The sequence below is a fragment of the Coregonus clupeaformis genome, chromosome 21, assembly GCF_020615455.1.
Source record: "Coregonus clupeaformis isolate EN_2021a chromosome 21, ASM2061545v1, whole genome shotgun sequence".
Taxonomy (NCBI): domain Eukaryota; kingdom Metazoa; phylum Chordata; class Actinopteri; order Salmoniformes; family Salmonidae; genus Coregonus; species Coregonus clupeaformis.
Genome location: NC_059212.1, coordinates 16,125,981 through 16,147,636, shown reverse-complemented (window position 1 = coordinate 16,147,636; position 21,656 = coordinate 16,125,981). Strand labels below are relative to the sequence as shown.

Genomic DNA, 21,656 nt, shown 5'->3' with positions numbered 1-21,656 from the left:
CAGTTCGTACACAGACACAGTCAGAGTGCTATCGGAGCATGGATTTGTGTCAATTTGGAGGTAGACTTGACCACCGGAGGAATTTCCTCCACCTGTTGGTCCTTGCTGGGGTTCGACCGACCAATTGACTACTAATGAACATAGAGCTCAGCCTCAGCCGTAGAGTTGGAACGAAGCACCTGCCTTCAGGGCCACATAAGCAATCTGGTGCTCTGTCTGTGCAGCCCAGCGTTCGTCTCACCTCGATGCCTGTTCTCTCCACTCTCTCCCCCAGCTGACAGCCTCAGCAGCCAACACAGGAACCACACAGCAAGGTGGGGGAGCCAATTAATCGTCTGTTTCTTCCCTATATGTCACTTCAGCTAAATCACCCCCCTCTACAGGAGCACAAACACTCCCCAGTGGAGCCGAGGGGGGGCCCAGGTCCATCCGCCATCCATATTTCAGCAGGCGAACGGTCTGTGCTCCCTATCCAAAACACAATGACAGAGCCCATCTGTGAAGCACTCCCCAATGGATAGAGCAGGGGAGAAGCCGTGTAGTTTGTACAAGCAGGTCCGAAGAGTATTGGGCTTGTTGACGGCATCACCACCCAGCGCTACCAATCACTCTGACATTTGGTCTTCATGGTGTTTACAGTTGTAACAGATTGGCTCTTACAGCAGCAGCAAAAAAACACCCCCGCCTTTTCCCCAGGTTAAAATTAGAGCTATACTACCTTTCAGTCAACATGCACGTGCAGCACGTTCAATATCAAGCTGGATCAACCTACGTATATACCGGTTTTTGGTCACCACTGAATCCCAAAAGCGATTCACAGAATTCACTGTCAGTCCAATTCCATATGTGTAGGAAGGTGAGGTAACAGAACAAATTGAGGTGGTGTTGGGGTGTTATATTAAGAATAGAATGGGAATCAGACAGTGGTGAGCTGTCTGCTGCCGCTGCAATAATTAATAAGCTCATTTAGAGAGGCAATCAATCTGGGCCCGAGACGTGCTGCCTGCCTCTCACACACACTTAGGATTCTTTATGGCCTGATTCACAGGTTTAGCTCCATGAATGCCCTAATGAATGACAATTGCAATGAGATAGATGAGATATAGAGTCTTATTAGAGAAATCAGAACTACACGAACAGTGATAGAGTTGCACCTAAAGAGAGAGAAGCCCGTTTTTAGAAAGTAACAGGAGTCAATATATGTGTTTCACACTTTATTCATAGAAAAGCACTGAGATTCCAACACAAATTATATAAAATGGTAGTAGCGTTACATAAATAGTAATAAATTGTTGTTTTATAGACATTAGCTCAAGAGGTTGCACAAACAAACAGTTGATAAACTATACTTCTGTGGCAACAAATACTGGTTAACTTTTTTTTTTATAAATCAGTAGCACAAAGAGGCAACAAACACTTTCCCTTAAATAAAAAAATAATCAAACAGTAGATGAACTAGTGAACAATCTACCAGCGATTATTATTACTTCCTTCTAAATACTAACGACAGGTCAAAACACTGGTACAGTTAACACATTGACACGGAGTATGGGAGAGAGAGAAATTAAAAGCCAGAGGAGTTTCCCCCCACTTTTTTTGAAATGCCGTAGAACCAACTACTTCAGCGACAGAAAATGCTTGTTTGACGTGTGTATATAACAGGCAGGTTTACATTAAACTGCAATCTTGTTTTGTCCACTCGTAACTCACAAATCTCAGATTCAAGTAGTGGTTAATATTTGTGGTAGCTAGTGAATGACAAAACAGAGGAGGCTGCCGTAGGTTGGTTGGGAAAGCAGGTGTTATGTTGTGGCGCATATGACACTGGCAAACGCAGTGCTGCAGTCTTACTGAATCCTGTGACTAACGATTGGGAGGAAGTAAATGCAATATTTTAAAAGACAGAAGGAATAAAGACCAGCGATGGAAGGAAGGATCAGAATAACAACTGCTCCATAGGGGTTTTAGAGAACAGTTAGGAGCATGGCCATGGTCGTTCAGGTGAAGAGAACTGAATAGGCTTAAAAGCATGAAGAAATACAAGGGAGGATGGTAGGAGGACAACACAGACTCCCCCATTCATATTCTCTGCCAGTTCCTTATTTAGCGTGGGGCATGCAGGGTTTTTATTTTCATTTCTTTTGGACCATTGTTCTCCTTAAACTCTCATTACCATGTCAGGCTCTGACAGAGGTACTTTGAGAAGACACTAAAGGCTTAAGTCCAAAGAGAGTAATTGTACATTAAAAATCGGTCAAAGGCAAAGTCTGTCCCAATTTGCAGCATGTGCAGGCTACTTACAAATACAAACATGCTGTGTCTTGCCTCGTCTGTTCTCTTTAGGATATTGGCTAGCCCCCCTCAGACATTCGTCTGGGTGACTCCAGAGAAGGGGACCAAACCACCAAGTGGTTTCTGCATAGTCGGGTTGCTTTCTGTTCATAATGGTATGCCTGCTTTCTAATTTCGAAATAAATTGCTTCCTCTTAGAAAACTTTGCAAAAACAAAACATACAAATAAAAAATTAACTCAAAACTCAGATAATGTACACAGGAGCACCTGAGAAATGTCTTGAAGTATTTTCCTCTAACTGCCCTCACATTCCCAGCCCACAACAAATTCAAGTATCCCACAAAAACATACAGTTATCATAAATAATTATAACTTTACAATTTTCTTAATTGACACTTTCATATTTACAATATCTTAAATGCTTATGCTACTACTTTTTTGTTTTTGTTTCTTGAAGTGATTCCCTGAGAACTGAGTTTAGCATCTCTTTTCTCTTTCGTCATTTTTTCTTTACTGTATTACTTCAAAACATACAGACAGTGTACATCTGTGGCCATAGGCCACCTGGAATGTGGAAGCTGACATGGAACGGTTTTCATAGCCTCAATTTGTCCTCAAACGTTCTTCTGTCTAATATTACTATTTTTTGTATGTTAAATATAATTATGCTGTCTGTATTCCTAGTATTCATTCACACACAGATTATTCTAATGGTCGATAAATAATTGCTCAAGCAGACAGAATGATGTTGAGTACATAAAATGTGTGAAGTGCTTGTATAACAATAGTACTACTGCTAATATAAAACTTTCCCACAGGGTCTGAGAGGTCGATAGACAGTTACAGTTAGGCTTGTATGTGGAATACTAACCCCACCGGCTACACCAAGGCATGTTGTCTAAAAGTACACGTTCATACACGTTTTGCTTTGAAAGATACAAGATGTTTTTCAGCAATGGTATTTCAACATGTTATAAAACCCAAATCCTGACAACACAAGCCACTCCTCACAGTCCAAAACCCACAGTGGCAGTATCACTCTCAGGCCAGTCAATCCATCTCTCCGTGATCTAATCCAAATATCAATCTGACGCAACATGTCTCGCTCTCTGTACATTTGTCTCTTTTTGAAAGGTACCTTCACTAGAAATAATACAAGATACCAGACAAATCGATCAGGCTACACTCAAGAAAGGAGGAGGAGAATATATGTGTGAGAGGCTTGGTCAAGTCAGAGGACTCTGTATGTACCTGATGAGTCTGGTGAATGTATTATTAGGTTCTGGACCTGTGGGACACACATCCAAGTTCAGCATTTCACCTCCTCCATACATGATGCCTTGAAACGAGTCCTTTTAACAGGAAAAGTTTAAAGCTGACCCTTGGAATACGATCGAGGTATGACAGTTATTTAACACTATGTGCGTCAGTGTTTTTGGAATGACAAGTTTTCTTTCCTTCAAAAACCCATAGTATCTCACCGCAGCAGACATCATTCCCTGGCTCAAAATACCCTATACATCATTTGGTTTTCATTATGTGCCACCTCAATGCTTTTTCATCATCATCAATCTTTTTCAACCGATTTTGTATTCAGATTTCCCCTCTCCGCAGTCTTTACCTAGCAGAGTAACATTGCAAACAAACATTGGTTGTCGCTCACAAGAAAAAAACCGGACAAAAAAAACCGGACAAACACAGAATTTGCCACGTAAATGACAAAAAATATGGAAATGAATGAAAACGTGAATAAATGATTAAGTAGAAATAAAAGTAGTTCCCTATATTGCCTGTCCTGTTGGGGGACCCCCGGGGGTCAGCCGAAGCGTTCCCGTACCAACATCATGAGTTTCTTCTTGCCCTTGTAGATCTGTTTGAGGTTGTCTATAAACTGGGCAAACTGGATGTGTCCGTCCTGGGCCAGTAAGAAGGTCTCTCTGGCCTTACTAAGGAACTCTATGAACTCTCCGTAGTGTCTGGGGCTGATGTGTGTGAGCCGGGAGTGGGTAGTGTTGATGTAGGCGCTGATGGTGGCGTCCAGCAGCTGCCGGAGTGGAGCCTTGTCCGTGGACATGAGCTTCCCAGAGTTCCGTCGCCCGGGGATACCGGCTAGGCCTGGGGCCGTCATGGTGCAGCGGCGCAGGATGTCCGAGAGCACGGTGGCGCAGTGCACGCTCTTCACCACCAGGGGGATGATGGCAGCCAGCTCGTTCTTGCCCAGTGAGTGGGACAGGGCGCAGGCCCAGAGCACGTCGTTAATGGCCGGGTGTGTGTCCTGGTTGTAGGCCAGGTTGAGGTGGGTCATGGCCAGCGAGGCCAGCTTGAAGGCTCGGAGCGGGTAGCCACGGTGCTCCATGTAGCGGGCGATGGTGAACAGCTGAGAGTAGGTCATGCCTGTTGATGCTGCATCAATGACGATCTGGTAGGCTGTCTCGAAGGCGATGTGGTCCTTCTCGCAGAGCGTGAGGGCGGAGAGGGCACAGTTCTGGGGGTCCTTCATGGCACACTGCAGGGCCAGGGTCCGGGCGCAGCTAGCCAGCTCCTCTCTCTGGGGATAGTCCAGGCTGAGGCGCAGGATGGTGTTGTGGGACATGACGGTGGCTGCTACGATGCTGGTGGCCTCGGTGGGGGTGAACAGGGTGTACCAGCTCTGGAGGATGCTCACCAGCGCTCGCAGACCCACCTCTGTGGCACAGGTGACCAGCCAGCGCACCATCTCCCTGCGTCTCCAATTCAGAGTGGACAGAGTCATCCTCATCACCTGCGGAGAGAGAGACATGTTGAAACATGTTAGGCAAGGCAGAATGCACAGCATTTCAACACCCACCTACCAGCCCATTTCATCAAACACATCCCCTCACACCCAATACATCGTCACAGTGCTTACTATCCACCTATCCCTCAGTACCTGCAGGCCCAGCTCCAGAGCTACATTGAGCAGGGTGATGTCTGGGGGGTTGTCAGCCGGAGTGGCTATCTTGAAAGCATCCTGGGCCAGTTTGAAGATGAGGGAGGAGGAGTGGATGTTTTTCTGGATGGCCTCCAGCACCGTCCGCAATCTCAGCATGTCTCCTGGAGGTACAAACAATACAGCATTAGATTGAAAAACAACATTTGTCATCCAACAGTTTATATGTGTACTGTTGTGTTCTGTAGTGGTGGACAAGGCCTAGGAGTGTTATCTGATAGTGTTTTGACAGATGGGCTGTGTGTGCATTGTTGTAAGTAGAGCTCAGCTGACCTTTGGCTGCGGTGAGCATGGTGGAGGCCAGCTCACACTGCTGAGACTCCAGGTGGCCCAGGGTAAACCAGCGCGGGTAGCGGCTGGGCACGATGCTGATGCCATGGTGGGGGTGACCCAAGTCTCCCGAGGGCCCAGTCGACTCTAACACAGGGAGCCTAGAGGACACACAGACAGAGAGACAGAGAGAGTGATGAGATTAGTTATTATGATAAGATAAAGTTTCCCATTCAAAATGAAACTGAAAAAGGTTTCCAAGCCTAATACAGCCTATGCATTCCTTATAGCATTATTACACTGGCTCATCCAATTTTAAGTCTGTATAGCTGCATTAGAGTTCTCTGCCCACCCCTGTCTACATATGCACGCATGTGTGTGTGTGCGTGTGTGTACATCCGAGCTTGCACGTGTGTGTGTGCAGTCCTAAGCCCTGTTATCGATTGTGTATTAGCCAGGTCCCTGAGGAGTCTCCGTAGGATAATCACGCTGCAGGACAGACGGGATTATGCAGTCATAGGGATTCATCATTCAGCCTCTCAATATATAGATACAAGTAGAGGGATGGAGCCTCTCCTCTGACCAGGCCCCCAGTGTCCGGTCTGGAGTGTGAAGTCATGAGCTCGGCTGGTCGGCTAATGCGTAGCAACCTTGCAGTGCCAAAAGCCCTGGTCTGCCCTAGAAAGCCTGTGTAAATTTTGACGGCAGTTTTGTGCTCTAAAATATATTATTATCAAGTTTGATCCCCACGGTGAATTCGCTACAAATCAAGATATTTAATTAAATAGTGATCCATTCTGACTACTACATTTGTCGTCACACAGGACCACGTGCTGACACAGACCAATCACGGGCCGACAGGCTACGAGGAGGCTCCCGGTTGACTCCGGCAGGATGAAAACGACTACATCGACCATGATCCTTTGCTAATTACGGTCCCTTTCACCTGATCCTTAGCAATTGTTGGTACCATTTAGCCCCATTCAGTAATATGGCACGCTTCAAATTCAAATAATTCCGGCTTCATGCGCCATCGGGATTTTTCCATAGGAATATGTGGATGACGTCAGCGCTATCACTATCTACTGATTTGAATGTCTATGACTGACACAGTGATGCAGCCAGATAGAAGCATCACATTATGTTGACAGAAAAACATGATATGATTCTAAGTGTTAATAGTAAATTGTAAAATGGTGTTTTCTTTTTGGAATAGATGCTAAATGGTTTTGAATGCCAGAGACACATACAGGTGCTTGAAACTGTGAATAGGGTTGGATATTAATGTAGGTTGGGGGATCTTACCTCATGGCCCGCAGTGCTAGTTTATAGGCCAGGTCTGCGTCATGGGGCAGCAGGGCTGAGAACAGGTACTTGGCAAAGGTGTGCATGGGAACGCTTTCCCTGTGGATGACTTCACCAAGGCCGCTGAACGGGCCTCCTGAACACACACAGACAGAGAGTTGTCACTGTTTGTTGTCACAAAGTATATCAGAATTGTCACTGTCATTCATATCTTGGAGTCCAGCCACACACACATACACAGGAACCGTCCATTTCTGATTTGGCTCTGTTTTTGGTGAATAGTCAAAGTATACCAGTATAAAAAGGCAATGGCTCAAAGTAGAGCAGTGAATAAAAGCAATATTATGTTATACCTCTCCCAACCCGATGGGGGCGACAGAGAGCAGACAGGAAACCATAGACTCACTGCCCATTGGGTATTAACCACATCTCTCCTCCCTAGCAGCGACAGATGTCTGCTCTAGGATTACACAGCTAACATTCCCCCTTATCCCCAGATAGGGGAGGGCTATAGCATAGCTAGCATGGGGACGCAGAAGGAAGGGGGTTAGACATAGTGTTAAAAGGCCAGAGTTGAGATCCATTTTCAGCTGGGTGTTGCGAGGCAGGATCATTGGAGGGCAGCCAGGTGGGAGAGAGGGATGGGATGGGACAGCTAAAGAGATAGGGTGACAGGAAAAGAGATGGAGGCAGGGAGAAACAGAGTGAGGCCGCAAGCAGGGCAGATCGAGAGAGGGATATGGAGGGTGAAAGAATAGAATGGGACATCAAGGGAGGATAACTGAGACAAAGAGTGAGGGAGATTGAAGGCAACAGAGAAGAGATAGACGATGAAAGGAGACAAGCAGAGGACAATAATAAAACTAAAACTGGCCTTCATACCTTCCAGTAGGAGGATAGCCTGTTTCCTCAGCGTCTGGACCAGAAGATCATCCAGCTCCATCTCCTGCAGCTTGGCCACGATCTGCTCCTCATTACGACACACCTTGTCCTGGGCGTAGAGGCCCTCCGGCATCACCCTCTGCTGCCCCATGCCCATCAGCGCCACCTCCAGGGCCAGCGCCAGGTAGGACTCCCCGCCATCCGGGCAACCCCACACGGGCACATGGTGGTACACTGGCGGCTTGGGCTCTCCAGAGTCTGAAGAAGAGACAAAGAGAGGTTTTTAGTTTACATGGATGGTCATGGAAGTGAGACTTCATTCTACTTTACTAAACCTTCATTCAAACTGTTTGGTCAATTAGAACCAATTCTCATTTGCAATGATTATGAAACATTGCTAGATGCTAACACTAATCCAAAATGGCTGCCAAGTTTTGAAAGAAAATCCCTGAAAGGTGCTGGGTGTGGAAGCAGCTGCCACAGACAGGAGCCTCTCGCTAGCTCCACATCTCCCACCCAGGCAGCTGTGGATGCCAGGCAGCACCAGAGAGAGAGGTGTCCCTGAGGTCCAAGAAAAACACTAACATCTGCTGACAGGGACTCAGATCCAACCCACGGGCGGCTTACGCTTAAACCCCCCTGGCAAATTATCCCTTCCTCCCTACGACAATCCTGTTTTTTACGGGGGGAGGGGGGATTTTCTCTTCATGCCGCTGGATCAAAACAACCTCTATTCTCCAATGTAGCGTCCAGGAGCTGTCTTTTCAATAACACGCCGCTTTGTTGTCATACCTCTAGAAATATTTGACCTCTCGTACATTTGACCTCTCTGACCCATTTACACTGTCTATGTACTGTACCCATCGAATATACTGTATGTATCTACTTCAAAAATATACAATATACAAACATGTTTTAGGCAACACTGGATAGATGCTATAGAATTTCTTTGTCTGTAGGTGTTGCTAACTACATGTGAAGGGGGTTTAATATGAGTGGACGTAAGCCTCGGGCTTCTAGGTTTTTTGCCATTTGTTGTGTGAGATCAGTGCCAAGGTGGATTTAACCATGTGGAATCCTGGGCGGCCCGGGTTAGTTCTCATACTGCAACCACAGTAGTTAGCCTCCATGTTTCCCTCCCTCCACTGTTATGGCTCTGGCTCTGCTAGCCAGCTGCTGCTGTTGGGTCTGATGTGTAAAGACTGTGGACAGCTGCTTCCTGATTGGTCCGAATTTCAAGTTAAGTCCTGCCCCCATACCAGATGTTTACAGCTACTCACCAGAACCAAACAAAGGACTGTGATGATGATGGCCCTATAAGTCATAAGCCACACACTCCATCGCTCCCTCTCTTGGTCTCTCTAACACACACACACCCTCTCTCTCTCTCTCTCTCTCTGTCCTTTGCTCACGCCCAAATCACCATACCACTTGCCAGTATTGTTCCAGCACACAATGCCTCCCTGTAGGTTTGTCACAATAGACTGTACCAAATCCCTGCTCTCCGTTTGGCTGGGCTAAAGAATGTATCGATGCAAATGTTGATTGATTTTCCACCACTGTGTGGGCTGGGACAGGATGACCTTTCTGTGGCACAGCCATTCATCTCAGGGCTGTTTACAAGAGGACCCTGAGGGGGTGGAGGGGTTGGATAGACGAGGACTGGATTGAATGGGTGAGTTTACCATCTGATGGTCTTGATTAGTTTTGGGACAACATGAGATAGTTGACTGATACATATATATATAGTCTGGTTTAAGTAGAGTGAAATGGTTGCTGGTTGCCTTTGCCTGGGCCAAATTGTATGGGACTGTACTGTATGGGTGATCAGTTATGGTTACTGGACTGACCCCATTTGCCTGGGCCTGTCCAGATGCGTACCTCCAGTGTCCATAGCGTTGTCATCCTCCACCCGGCAGGTCTCAGTGAGGGTGCAGAACAGACAGCCGATGGGATCCAGGGGGTGTCCTACCCAGCCCTCCAGGTTAGTAGTGCTGGTCACCCCCCTCTGGAGCAGCTCTGGCACACACAGGAACACCAGATCAGACACCGTCATACATACATCTTATCACATGAACAAACTTAGAAGAGTATTCAGGTTATGTAGGGATAGGATATTTTCCTGACCATATAAAAACGCAGGGCCCCAATTATAGGCTACACAACAAGGTTACAACAAGATCAGACACCAACATACCGTACATCGTATTATAAAATCAAATGCATTCATTCTGTTATGTAGGGCCCAGAGGCTCTACTAATGAGAACAGTGAACTGTCTCCAGGCAGACAGGGGGCGCTACCTTTCTTTTGGTGCTTGTAGATGTCCAGCTGGCGGTGCTGCTGCAGCCGGAGGGTGTTGATGATGGCCACGCCTAACCGCAGCGCCTCGCGGGGGTAACCATGGGAACGCAGGGCATCGACCCGCGCACACGCCGTGGGGACGTGATCTATGGCACAAATCACATGACACGGGCTCAGCACAAAGCAACACAACGTCCAGGCAGGCTGGCAGGCAGGATGCAGACTCAGCAGAAAGAAACCCACTACTCTGATACCCAGGCTTAAGTTGTAGAATGTGGACAAATCTTCCCCCAGAACCTGCTTACTCCAGCTCCAGGATTCAGTGGAACTGGAATTAAAGGAGGCTTATAACACTAAACATTGGTGGTGTTTAGAGAGGAAAATTCCATCCCCAAACCCAAGCACTGGGACTGGACAAACTGACCACTATCATGGCAGAGCTTAAACTGCCAGGAGCTGGGCCAGTGTGTGTGTGTATGTGCGTGTGTCTGTGTATATGGTTTAAATACATATACTGAGGTGGCCTTCCGATACCACCTTGAATTTATATAACATTTAACATCTAGCGCTAAGAGTGTGTACTGTGCAGACCAGATAAAATCTGGTTGTGTAATTCTCACCTAGCCATAGAGGCAGGCCCTGGGGGTTGAAGAGCAGACTCTCTCCTTCTCTCTGGTAGGCTGGGGACATGTAGTATTCACAGCTGATGATCCTCTGCAGGTGGCTGTCCTGCCAGTGGAGATTACAGGCCTCCATGGCCCGCTTGAACACTGTCCGTCTGGGCCGGGCCAGGGAGTCTGGAGGGGGGAACACAGGGAGGGAGACAGTTAGAAAAATACTGTCATCTAATTATGTTTATTACAGTCATATTTTGAGTACAGCACAAGCAGGTTGACTACTTTTACTAGAGACAACCAAATCTGAAGACAACAAAAACAGTGCATCAGAACCATGGTTTGGGATAGGTAAGGGATGTAGCTGTAACTCAAGTGGAAGTGTACAGGCCCAGTGTGTGTATGTGTGTGAGTACCCTATGTGTAGGTATACCAGTGTGTGTATGAGTACCCTATGTGTAGGTATGCCAGTGTGTGAGTACCCTATGTGTAGGTATACCAGTGTGTGTATGTGTGTGAGTACCCTATGTGTAGGTATACCAGTGTGTGAGTACCTTATGTGTAGGTATACCAGTGTGTGTATGTGTGTGAGTACCCTATGTGTAGGTATACCAGTGTGTGAGTACCTTATGTGTAGGTATACCAGTGTGTGTATGTGTGTGAGTACCTTATGTGTAGGTATACCAGTGTGTGTATGTGTGTGAGTACCCTATGTGTAGGTATACCAGTGTGTGAGTACCTTATGTGTAGGTATACCAGTGTGTGTATGTGTGTGAGTACCTTATGTGTAGGTATACCAGTGTGTGTATGTGTGTGAGTACCCTATGTGTAGGTATACCAGTGTGTTATAGCTACAGACTGTGACTGACCCTGGGCGAGGTTGCTCTGTGGTAGAGCGTTGGTAATGTTGGGCAACTCACTGCCGTAGTTGCCGTCCTCCAGGGGACAGATGTCCATGTCGCCCCACTTCTTCAGCTGCTTCAGCCAGCCGCTCTTCTCCTCGCTCTTACAGTGCGGGTTCAGCACGATGCACACCCACAGGGCACCTGGAGAAGGACAAAGGTCAGAGGGCAAAGGTCAATGGATGGAATAACCATTGTTTGAATATTTGGGTATGGAGGAGGATCCATAACAGCAGTTATAATATAATAAATAATAATAATATGCCATTTAGCAGACGCTTTTATCCAAAGCGACTTACAGTCATGCGTGCATACATTTTTGTGTATGGGTGGTCCCGGGGATCGAACCCACTACCTTGGCGTTACAAGCGCCGTGCTCTACCAGCTGAACTACAGAGGTCTCCTATGTTAATGTTAATTTGGGTATGGAGGAAGATCCATAACAGCAGTTAGTTCTCCTATGTTAATGTATATTTGGGTATGGAGGAGGATCCACAACAGCAGTTAGTTCTCCTATGTTAATGTATATTTGGGTATGGAGGAGGATCCACAACAGCAGTTAGTTCTCCTATGTTAATGTATATTTGGGTATGGAGGAGGATCCACAACAGCAGTTAGTTCTCCTATGTTAATGTATATTTGGGTATGGAGGAGTGAGGAGTCGAGGACCTATACAATACAGAAAGCATTTTTAATCCGGCATAGAGTCCTAAAGTAATTTGTAACCCAGGTTGGACTGTATTAAAGTCAAATTTTTTCAACAAAGGCACAGGGTATATTGGGAAATTTGGCAGGTCTTTAGTATAGCCTAAGGAATGTGAGGGTTAAACTAGTTCAGTTCCTTTCACTACCCTATCACCAGGTAATAAATGACCAGAATTCACCCCCTTCTGTTTGCTTCCTTTTAAACCCTTGTTTCAGAGCTCTGTTAGGGTGCTCACTCCTGATCACACCGACCGCTTCTGGCACTAACAGCCCATTAGAGTGCAGCACGGTTGCTTTAAACCCTCCAACAACACCACCTTTGATTGGGCACTTTGGTGATCATGCTGACAGCCTGTGGCAGTCCTAGCCAATCAGAGAGCCCTGTCCTGTCGCTCCCCAGTAACTAAACATAACCCCTGAGCCGGGGTTCATCCTGAGGTGGAGAGGCACAGCAAACCTCTCTCTGCTCTGCTGTTGCTCTCCAATTAACCTCCTCGGGTTGTGTAGTGTGCAGTCAGCGACCCCTTTAAATGCTCCAATCAATACCAGGGAGGTTGAAAACCCCATTGAGCCCTTTTTCATGCAATCCCAATCGAGGCGAGTGCTTGGCCATTATGTATGCACTGCTGGACTGCTGCACAGTCACCCACTGACTGACTGATCCACTGATATGGCCGTATGCATGGGGCTTTAACGGGCAGGTCACAGTGTACACACACACACAGCAGAGAGAGATACCTGACATTACGTGTATCACGGTGGCTTTCCAGATAGGTAATAGTTACATAGCTGTGCTGATCGATGTGGTGAGGCCACATTCCGTTTGGAATTGCTCTTTGAGCAGCAAGGATTTCCAGCTGTGTTTCAGTACCTGCTGTGAACCAACTGTGAACGAAACACAGCGCTTTGGACAAGGGTTTAAACTGAAGCAAATCAATAATATCCAAGCAGCAATGAGACAGTTGGTCAGTTACACTCCCTATGAATACCCTCTTCATAATGCATTATGTATGCCTGTATAGCCTTCTGCAATGCATTATAACGCACAACATAGGCACTAATAGCCGCTCATAATCATCTAGAACTGTGTTCTGTGTGAATTGGAGCTCTACACTGTACATTTAAGAAAGTGAGAGGGACTTACCCAATTCATCCCATAGCTGCCGGCACTTGTCTGTCATGCCAGTCCCCTGCTGCCTCCACAGAGAGAGGCGAGGGTCGGCCATGAACTGTTCCGTGATCAGGGTCAACATCCTGGCACCGTTAGAGTCGCGCATCCGCAGCATCTCCCGCACCTACAGAAAACATTCATTAATATACAGTAAGTCATCCGGGATTGATTTTGATACTGAATGTTCATGCAGACAGACAGACAGACAGACAGGCGTACCTTGGCGAACATGGAGTTGAGCTGCTTCCCGGAGCCGTAGTACCCTCCCTGAGACAGGAACAGTTTGACCTGCTCCCTGACCTGCTCCTCGTCCAGGTGCCAGCAGTTGTCGTCATCGATGCTGGCCCCTGCCGTGGGGTCCGGGGCCCCTGGGAACACAAACAGAAAGAGACAATGTCAGACCAAGGACTAATGAAACACATAATAACCAAAAGCTAGGCTCCAAAAGCATGCCTTATATCAATAATCACAAACTGTCAAACACATCTCAAAACTAACCCCATATAAGACATCAAAGCAGGAGTTTGTTCAATATTTTTCTAATTAAGCAAACACCTAAAGAACAGGAACAGAGTGTGACCCCTAGGTGCGTAGGCGTCCTATAGGTAGCCCCAACACCCATTTGATCTGCCTAGAACTACCAACTGAAGTCCTGCCAAGGCACTGTTGCATCCGAATGTTCACATTCCACAATGAAAGCCTCAACTCATAGCATTGTCAAGGGGGCTCCCACTTCAACTCACTGACTCCCCATAGCAACAAAACCTGTAGACTGGGAGATGGACTTCTTTGTTAAGAGGCTGGGGTGGGTAAATATTTAGAGAGTGATGTGGAGAGATAGCAGACTGCAGAGTTCCTCTGTTTTTCAGACTAGGGGGATAACAGGGGGTTTCATGCCGAGCTAGAGTAGTTAGGAATGTTAGAACGTTGGCTCGGTGTCTGACTGACTTTCTTCTTCGTTTGACTCTTTTTCAGACTTTCAGAAATGCAAAGCACCAGCAGGCTGGGAGACGGACATCAAACAGGCTGTTTGAAGCCTCTGAGTCCTCGTTGCTGCTTTGGTACTGCAAATCAGGGCTCTGTCAGACTGGGCACACCTTGCTGTTCAAGCCCACCAGAGGATGGTTGGGGTAGAAACTAAGGAGTGTAAGGGACTAGCAGAGGCTCTGGGTGAAGCACAATATGTGGCCATCTTGTGACTTGTAGGCCCTATAAGCTCTGAAACCCTGTTGTTCTAGGTCTAAACACCTGTGCTAAACGTGAACAAACTGTTCACCAAATTTGAACACAGCGACCTTATGTTATGTCCAACAACTGATGTCTTGGTGGTGTGTGTCTTTCTTACCATGGACCTGGTTGATCTCAGAGTTGGATGACAGGATCTCGTCGGCCAGTTTCTGGGCGGTGGGCAGCACCTCTGTGTGGTGGGCTGTGATGAGGTACTGCACCAGCTTCTGTAGCTGGTCTCTGTTCATCTGGAACAGGGTCTCTGAGATGGGCAGCCGCAGCTTGACCTGCTCCGGCTTCCTGATGCGGTACAGGGACAGCGCTACCACGTGGGCGCAGTAGAAGATGTCGCGGTTGCCACAGCCGCAGGTGACCGAGGTGATCTTGCAGCGGTCGAAGCTGATGGCCACCTTGTGGGTGACCTCAGGCTCCGACTGGGAGGCGGGCTCCATGACCGTGCCACTGAGGTGGAACCCTGGAGAGACAGAGAAGACTGGTGTCAGCAGACTTGATCAACATTTAAATGACTGCTGTGATTTCACATCTTCCCCTTTAGCTCAGATGAAAGATAGTTGTGACTCAGCACCCTAAAAGTCACATGAGCAATGAAGGGGTTATCAAACCTTTCTGGCAACGTACCCACAAACCCATAGAAAGAATCCTGCGTAGTAATATGTGATAGAGTTAACCTTTACAAAGCGAGCACCAACGAAAACAATTCATCTACCATAAAGCACTCTGGGATTGAGGTAGCAGTATAACAAACAGTTCAAGGGAAGGTAGAAGTTCAAGCCACGTAACACAATGGTCTTACAATAATAAAACAGTGAGGGCAGATTACAGTTCATAAAGGGACTCTAAAAGAAACGGTTTGTATTATCTTATCAGTTAACTTAACTAAAAAGGGAGTAGATAAGATAGTGAAGTTGAAAGCTGATACTAGTTAAATGCGTCTGGACCACATGAAAGATTTTCACAGGAAATGCTCCTGACTGCCTGCCTGCCTGCAAGATTGTGACATATTTGAGGCTTGAAGTCAGTCATTCGGTCAGTGAGGGGCAAAGGGAGGGAGAAAGGGAGCGCATGCAGCAGGGGGATGGGAAAGGGAAGTGTGTGTCCGATAGAAAGTCTGGCAACTCACTTTGACTGGTAAATTATTAATGACGGAGGGAGGTCCAGAGAGGGGGCTGGGAGAACAGAGATGGATCACTATAACACAGTATCACACCAAACCATAGCAACCAGGCCTGCTACAGTCACACATAACATACACAGAGGGAGAGAGAGAGGGAGGCAGGTGGAGAGAGACATTTACATAGATTTAGAATGTGAGAAGTGGAGAGAGAGAGAGAGAGAGAGAGAGAGAGAGAGAGAGAGAGAGAGAGAGAGAGAGAGAGAGAGAGAGAGAGAGAGAGAGAGAGAGAGAGAGAGAGAGAGAGAGAGAGAGAGAGAGAGAGAGAGAGAGAGAGAGAGAGAGAGAGAGAGAGAGAGAGAGAGAGAGAGAGAGAGAGAGAGAGAGAGAGAGAGAGAGAGAGAGAGAGAGAGAGAGAGAGAGAGAGAATCAGTACCACAGGTCACTTCCACAAAGCTGTGAACGATCTGAGAGACAAGGCAAGAAGGGCCTTCTATGCCATCAAAAGGAACATTAAATTCAACATACCAATTAGAATCTCGCAAAAAATACTTAAATCAGTTATAGAACCCATTGCCCTTTATGATTGTGGGGTCTGGGGTCCGCTCACCAACCAAGAATTCACAAAATGGGACAAACACCAAATTGAGACTCCGCATGCAGAATTCTGCAAAAATGTACAACGTAAAATGCCAAATAATGCATGCGGAGCAGAATTAGGCCGATACCCGCTAATGATAAAAATCCAGAAAAGAGCCGTGAAATTCTACAACCACCTAAAAGGAAGCGATTCCCAAACCTTCCATAACAAAGCCATCACCTACAGAGAAATGAACCTGGAGAAGAGCCCCCTAAGCAAGCTGGTCCTGAGGCTCTGTTCACAAACACAAACAGACCCCACAGAGCCCCAGGACAGCAACACAATTAGACCCAACCAAAATCATGAGAAAACTAAAAGATAATTACTTGACACATTGGAAAGAATTTACAAAAAAAACAGCAGTTGAATGCTATTTGGCCCTTAACAGAGAGTACACAGTGGCAGAATATCTGACCACTGTGACTGACCCAAAATTAAGGATATCTTTGACTATGTACAGACTCAGTGAGCATAGCCTTGCTATTGAGAAAGGCCGCCGAAGGCAGACCTGGCTCTCAAGAGAAGACAAGCTATGTGCACACTGCCCACAAAATGAGGTGGAAACTGTGCTGCACTTCCTAACTTCCTGCCAAATGTATGACCATATTAGAGACACATATTTCCCTCAGATTACGCAGACCCACAAAGAATTCGAAAACAAATCCAATTTTGATAAACTCCCATATCTATTTGGTGAAATACCAGTGTGCAATCACAGCAGCAAGATGTGTGACCTGTTGCCACAAGAAAACGGCAACCAGTGAAGAACAAACACCATTGTAAATACAACCTATATTTATGTTTATTTATTTTCCCTTTTTTACTTTAACTATTTGCACATCATTACAACACTGTAATGATAAATATGGCGCCCGGAGGGGATGGCTGCCATTTTATGGACTCTTAACCAACCGTGCTATTTTGTTAGTTTTTTCACGTTGTTTGTAACTTATTTTGTAGATAATGTTACTGCTATGACCGAAAAGAGCTTCTGGACATCAGAACAACGATTACTCACCTTGAACTGGACTAATCATTTTTCTTTAATGAGTCGGACGAGAGGGATTTGCTCTAGACACTCGACAGGGCCCTCATCCCAGTCATTCGCAGGATAAAGAGATGGAGATATCACGGAAGGAGATCGGGGTGCTTGATATGGAGGCGGCGACGAGTGGCTAATCTACCCTTGCCATCGGTACTATTGGCCAACGTACAATCGCTGGATAATAAAGTGGACGAACTAAAAGCACATATATCCTACCAACGGCACATTAAAAACTGTAATATTTTATGTTTCACCGAGTCGTGGCTGAACGACGACATGAATAACATACAGCTGGCGGGTTTTACACTGTATCGGCAGGATAGAACAGCAGCCACTGGTAAGACAAGGGGTGGCGGTCTATGTATATTTGTAAACAACAGCTGGTGCACGATATCTAAGGAAGTCTCAAGGTTTTGCTCGCCTGAGGTAGAGTATCTCATGATAAGCTGTAGACCACACTATCTACCAAGAGAGTTTTCATCTATATTCTTCGTAGCTGTCTATTTACCACCACAAACCGATGCTGGCACTAAGACCGCATTCAATGAGCTGTATTCGGCCATAAGCAAACAGGAAAACGCTAATCCAGAGGCGGTGCTCCTAGTGGCCGGGGACTTTTAATGCAGGGAAACTTTAATCTGTTTTACCTCATTTCTACCAGCATGTTAAATGTGCAACCAAAGGGAAAAAAACTCTAGACCACCTTTACTCCACACACAGAGACGTGTACAAAGCTCTCCCTCGCCCTCCATTTGGCAAATCTGACCATAATTCTATCTTCCTGATTCCTGCTTACAAGTAAAAACTAAAGCAGGAAGCACCAGTGACGCGGTCAATAAAAAAAAGTGGTCAGATGAAGCAGATGCTAAGCTACAGGAATGTTTTGCTAGCACAGACTGGAATATGTTCCGGGATTCTTCCGATGGCATTGAGGAGTACACCACAGTCACTGGCTTCATCAATAAGTGCATCGATGACGTCGTCCCCACAGTGACTGTACGTACATACCCCAACCAGAAGCCATGGATTACAGGCAACATCCGCACTGAGCTAAAGGGTAGAGCTGCTGCTTTCAAGGAGCGGGACTCTAACACGGAAGGTTATAAGAAATCCCACTATGCCCTCCGACGAACCATCAAACAGGCAAAGCGTCAATACAGGACTAAGATCGAATCGTACTACACCGGCTCCGACGCTCGTCGGATGTGGCAGGGCTTGCAAACTATTACAGACTACAAAGGGAAGCACAGCCGCGAGCTGCCCAGTGACACGAGCCTACCAGACGAGCTAAATTACTTCTATGCTCGCTTCGAGGCAAGTAACACTGAAACATGCATGAGAGCATCAGCTGTTCCGGACGACTGTGTGATCACGCTCTCCATAGCCGACGTGAGTAAGACCTTTAAACAGGTCAACATTCACAAGGCCGCAGGGCCAGACGGATTACCAGGATTTGTACTCCGAGCATGCGCTGACCAACTGGCAAGTGTCTTCACTGACATTTTCAACCTCACCCTGTCTGAGTCTGTAATACCAACATGTTTCAAGCAGACCACCATAGTCCCTGTGCCCAAGAACACTAAGGTAACCTGCCTAAATGACTACTAACCCGTAGCACTCACGTCTGTAGCCATGAAGTGCTTTGAAAGGCTTGTCATAGCTCACATCAACACCATTATCCCAGAAACCCTAGACCCACTCCAATTTGCATACCGCCCAAACATATCCACAGATGATGCAATTTCTAGTGCACTCCACACTGCCCTTTCACACCTGGACAAAAGGAACACCTACAGTATCTCACAAAAGTGAGTACACCCCTCACATGTTTGTAAATATTTGAGTATATCTTTTCATGTGACAACACTGAAGAAATGACACTTTGCTACAATGTAAAGTAGTGAGTGTACAGCTTGTATAACAGTGTAAATGTGCTGTCCCCTCAAAATAACTCAACACACAGCCATTCATGTCTAAACCGCTGGCAACAAAAGTGAGTACACCCCTAAGTGAAAATGTCCAAATTGGGCCCAATTAGCCATTTTCCCTCCCCGTGTCATGTGACTCGTTAGTGTTACAAGGTCTCAGGTGTGAATGGGGAGCAGGTGTGTTAAATTTGGTGTCATCGCTCTCACACAAAAAATAATTGTTGCTCTACATAAAGATGTCCTGGGCTTTAAGAAGATTGCCAAGACCCTGAAACTGAGCTGCAGCACGGTGGCCAAGACCATACAGTGGTTTAACAGGACAGGTTCCACTCAGAACAGGCCTCGCCATGGTCGACCGAAGAAGTTGAGTGCACGTGCTCAGCGTCATATCCAGAGGTTGTCTTTGGGAAATAGACGTATGAGTGCTGCCAGCATTGCTGCAGAGGTTAAAGGGGTGGGGGGGTCAGCCTGTCAGTGCTCAGACCATACGCCGCACACTGCATCAAATTGGTATGCATGGCTGTCGTCCCAGAAGGAAGCCTCTTCTAAAGATGATGCACAAGAAAGCCCGCAAACAGTTTGCTGATGACAAGCAGACTAAGGACATGGATTACTGGAACTATGTCCTGTGGTCTGATGAGACCAAGATAAACTTATTTGGTTCAGATGGTGTCAAGCGTGTGTGGCAGCAACCAGGTGAGGAGTACAAAGACAAGTGTGTCTTACCTACAGTCAAGCATGGTGGTGGGAGTGTCATGGTCTGGGGCTGCATGAGTGCTGCCGGCACTGGGGAGCTACAGTTCATTGAGGGAACCATGAATGCCAACAGGTACTGTGACATACTGAAGCAGAGCATGATCCCCTCCCTTCGGAGACTGGGCCACAGGGCAGTATTCCAACATGATAACGACCCCAAACACACCTCCAAGACGACCACTGCCTTGCTAAAGAAGCTGAGGGTAAAGGTGATGGACTGGCCAAGCATGTCTCCAGACCTAAACCCTATTGAGCATCTGTGGGGCATCCTCAAATGGAAGGTGGAGGAGTGCAAGGTCTCTAACATCCACCAGCTCCGTGATGGTGTGGAGGAGTGGAAGACGACTCCAGTGGCAACCTGTGAAGTTCTGGTGAACTCCATGCCCAAGAGAGTTAAGGCAGTGCTGGAAAATGATGGTGGCCACACAAAATATTGACACTTTGGGCCCAATTTGGACATTTTCACTTAGGGGTGTACTCACTTTTGTTGCCAGCGGTTTAGACATTAATGGCTGTGTGTTGTGTTATTTTGAGGGGACAGCAAATTTACACTGTTATACAAGCTGTACACTCACTACTTTACATTGTAGCAAAGTGTCATTTCTTCAGTGTTGTCACATGAAAAGATGTACTCAAATATTTACAAAAATATGAGGGGTGTACTCACTTTTGTGAGATACTGTATGTGAGAATGCTATTCATTGACTACAACTCAGCGTTCAACACCATAGTGCCCTCAAAGCTCATCACCAAGCTAAGGACCCTGGGACTAAACATCGCCCTCTGCAACTGGACCCTGGACTTCCTGACGGGCCGCCCCCAGGTGGTAAGGGTAGGTAACAACACATCCGCAACGCTGATCCTCAACACGGGGGCCCCTCAGGGGTGCGTGCGCAGTCCCCTCCTGTACTCGCTGTTCACTCATGACTGCATGGCCAGGCACGACTCCAACACCATCATTAAGTTTGCCGATGACACAACAGTGGTAGGCCTGATCACCGACAAAGATGAGACAGCCTATAGGGAGGAGGCCAGAGACCTGGCCGTGTGGTGCCAGGACAACAACCTCTCCCTCAATGTGATCAAGACAAAGGAGATGATCGTGGACTACAGGTTAAGAGCTTCAAGTTCCTTGGTGTCCACATCAACAACAAACTAACATGGTCCAAGCACACCAAGACAGTCATGAAGAGGGCACGACAAAACCTATTCCCCCTCAGGAGACTGAAAAGATTTGGCATGGGTCCTCAGATCCTCAAAAGGTTCTACAGCTGCACCATCTAGAGCATCCTGACTGGTTGCATCACTGCCTGATCTGGCAACTGCTCGGTCTCCGACCGCAAGGCACTACAGAGAGTAGTGCGTATGGCCCAGTACATCACTGGGGCCAAGCTTCCTGCCATCCAGGACCTCTATACCAGGCGGTGACAGAGGAAGGCCCTAAAAATTGTCAAAGACTCCAACCACCCTACTCATAGACTGTTCGCTCTGCTACCGCACGGCAAGCGGTACCGG

The 21,656-nt window shown here is 46.9% G+C and overlaps 1 protein-coding gene across 2 annotated transcripts in view; it reads right to left on the bottom strand.

The window, feature by feature from the left end:
- Positions 1-1,199: 1,199 nt before the first annotated feature.
- The window catches only part of LOC121535232 (zinc finger SWIM domain-containing protein 5), a 55,947-nt gene continuing 35,490 nt past the window's right edge, over positions 1,200-21,656 (bottom strand). Inside the window, exons 2-13 of one of the 2 annotated variants that reach the window (XM_041842093.2) lie at positions 14,759-15,115; positions 13,633-13,781; positions 13,387-13,537; positions 11,556-11,681; positions 10,642-10,818; positions 10,021-10,167; positions 9,600-9,737; positions 7,719-7,976; positions 6,837-6,972; positions 5,535-5,692; positions 5,202-5,365; positions 1,200-5,054 (exon numbers count right to left, since the gene is read on the bottom strand). In XM_041842093.2, the coding sequence (XP_041698027.1) occupies positions 4,110-5,054; positions 5,202-5,365; positions 5,535-5,692; positions 6,837-6,972; positions 7,719-7,976; positions 9,600-9,737; positions 10,021-10,167; positions 10,642-10,818; positions 11,556-11,681; positions 13,387-13,537; positions 13,633-13,781; positions 14,759-15,115 (2,906 nt within the window). In that variant the 3' untranslated portion in view covers positions 1,200-4,109. Of the gene's footprint in view, positions 5,055-5,201; positions 5,366-5,534; positions 5,693-6,836; positions 6,973-7,718; positions 7,977-9,599; positions 9,738-10,020; positions 10,168-10,641; positions 10,819-11,504; positions 11,682-13,386; positions 13,538-13,632; positions 13,782-14,758; positions 15,116-21,656 lie in introns of both variants that reach the window. The other variant, XM_041842092.2, reaches the window with a different exon arrangement.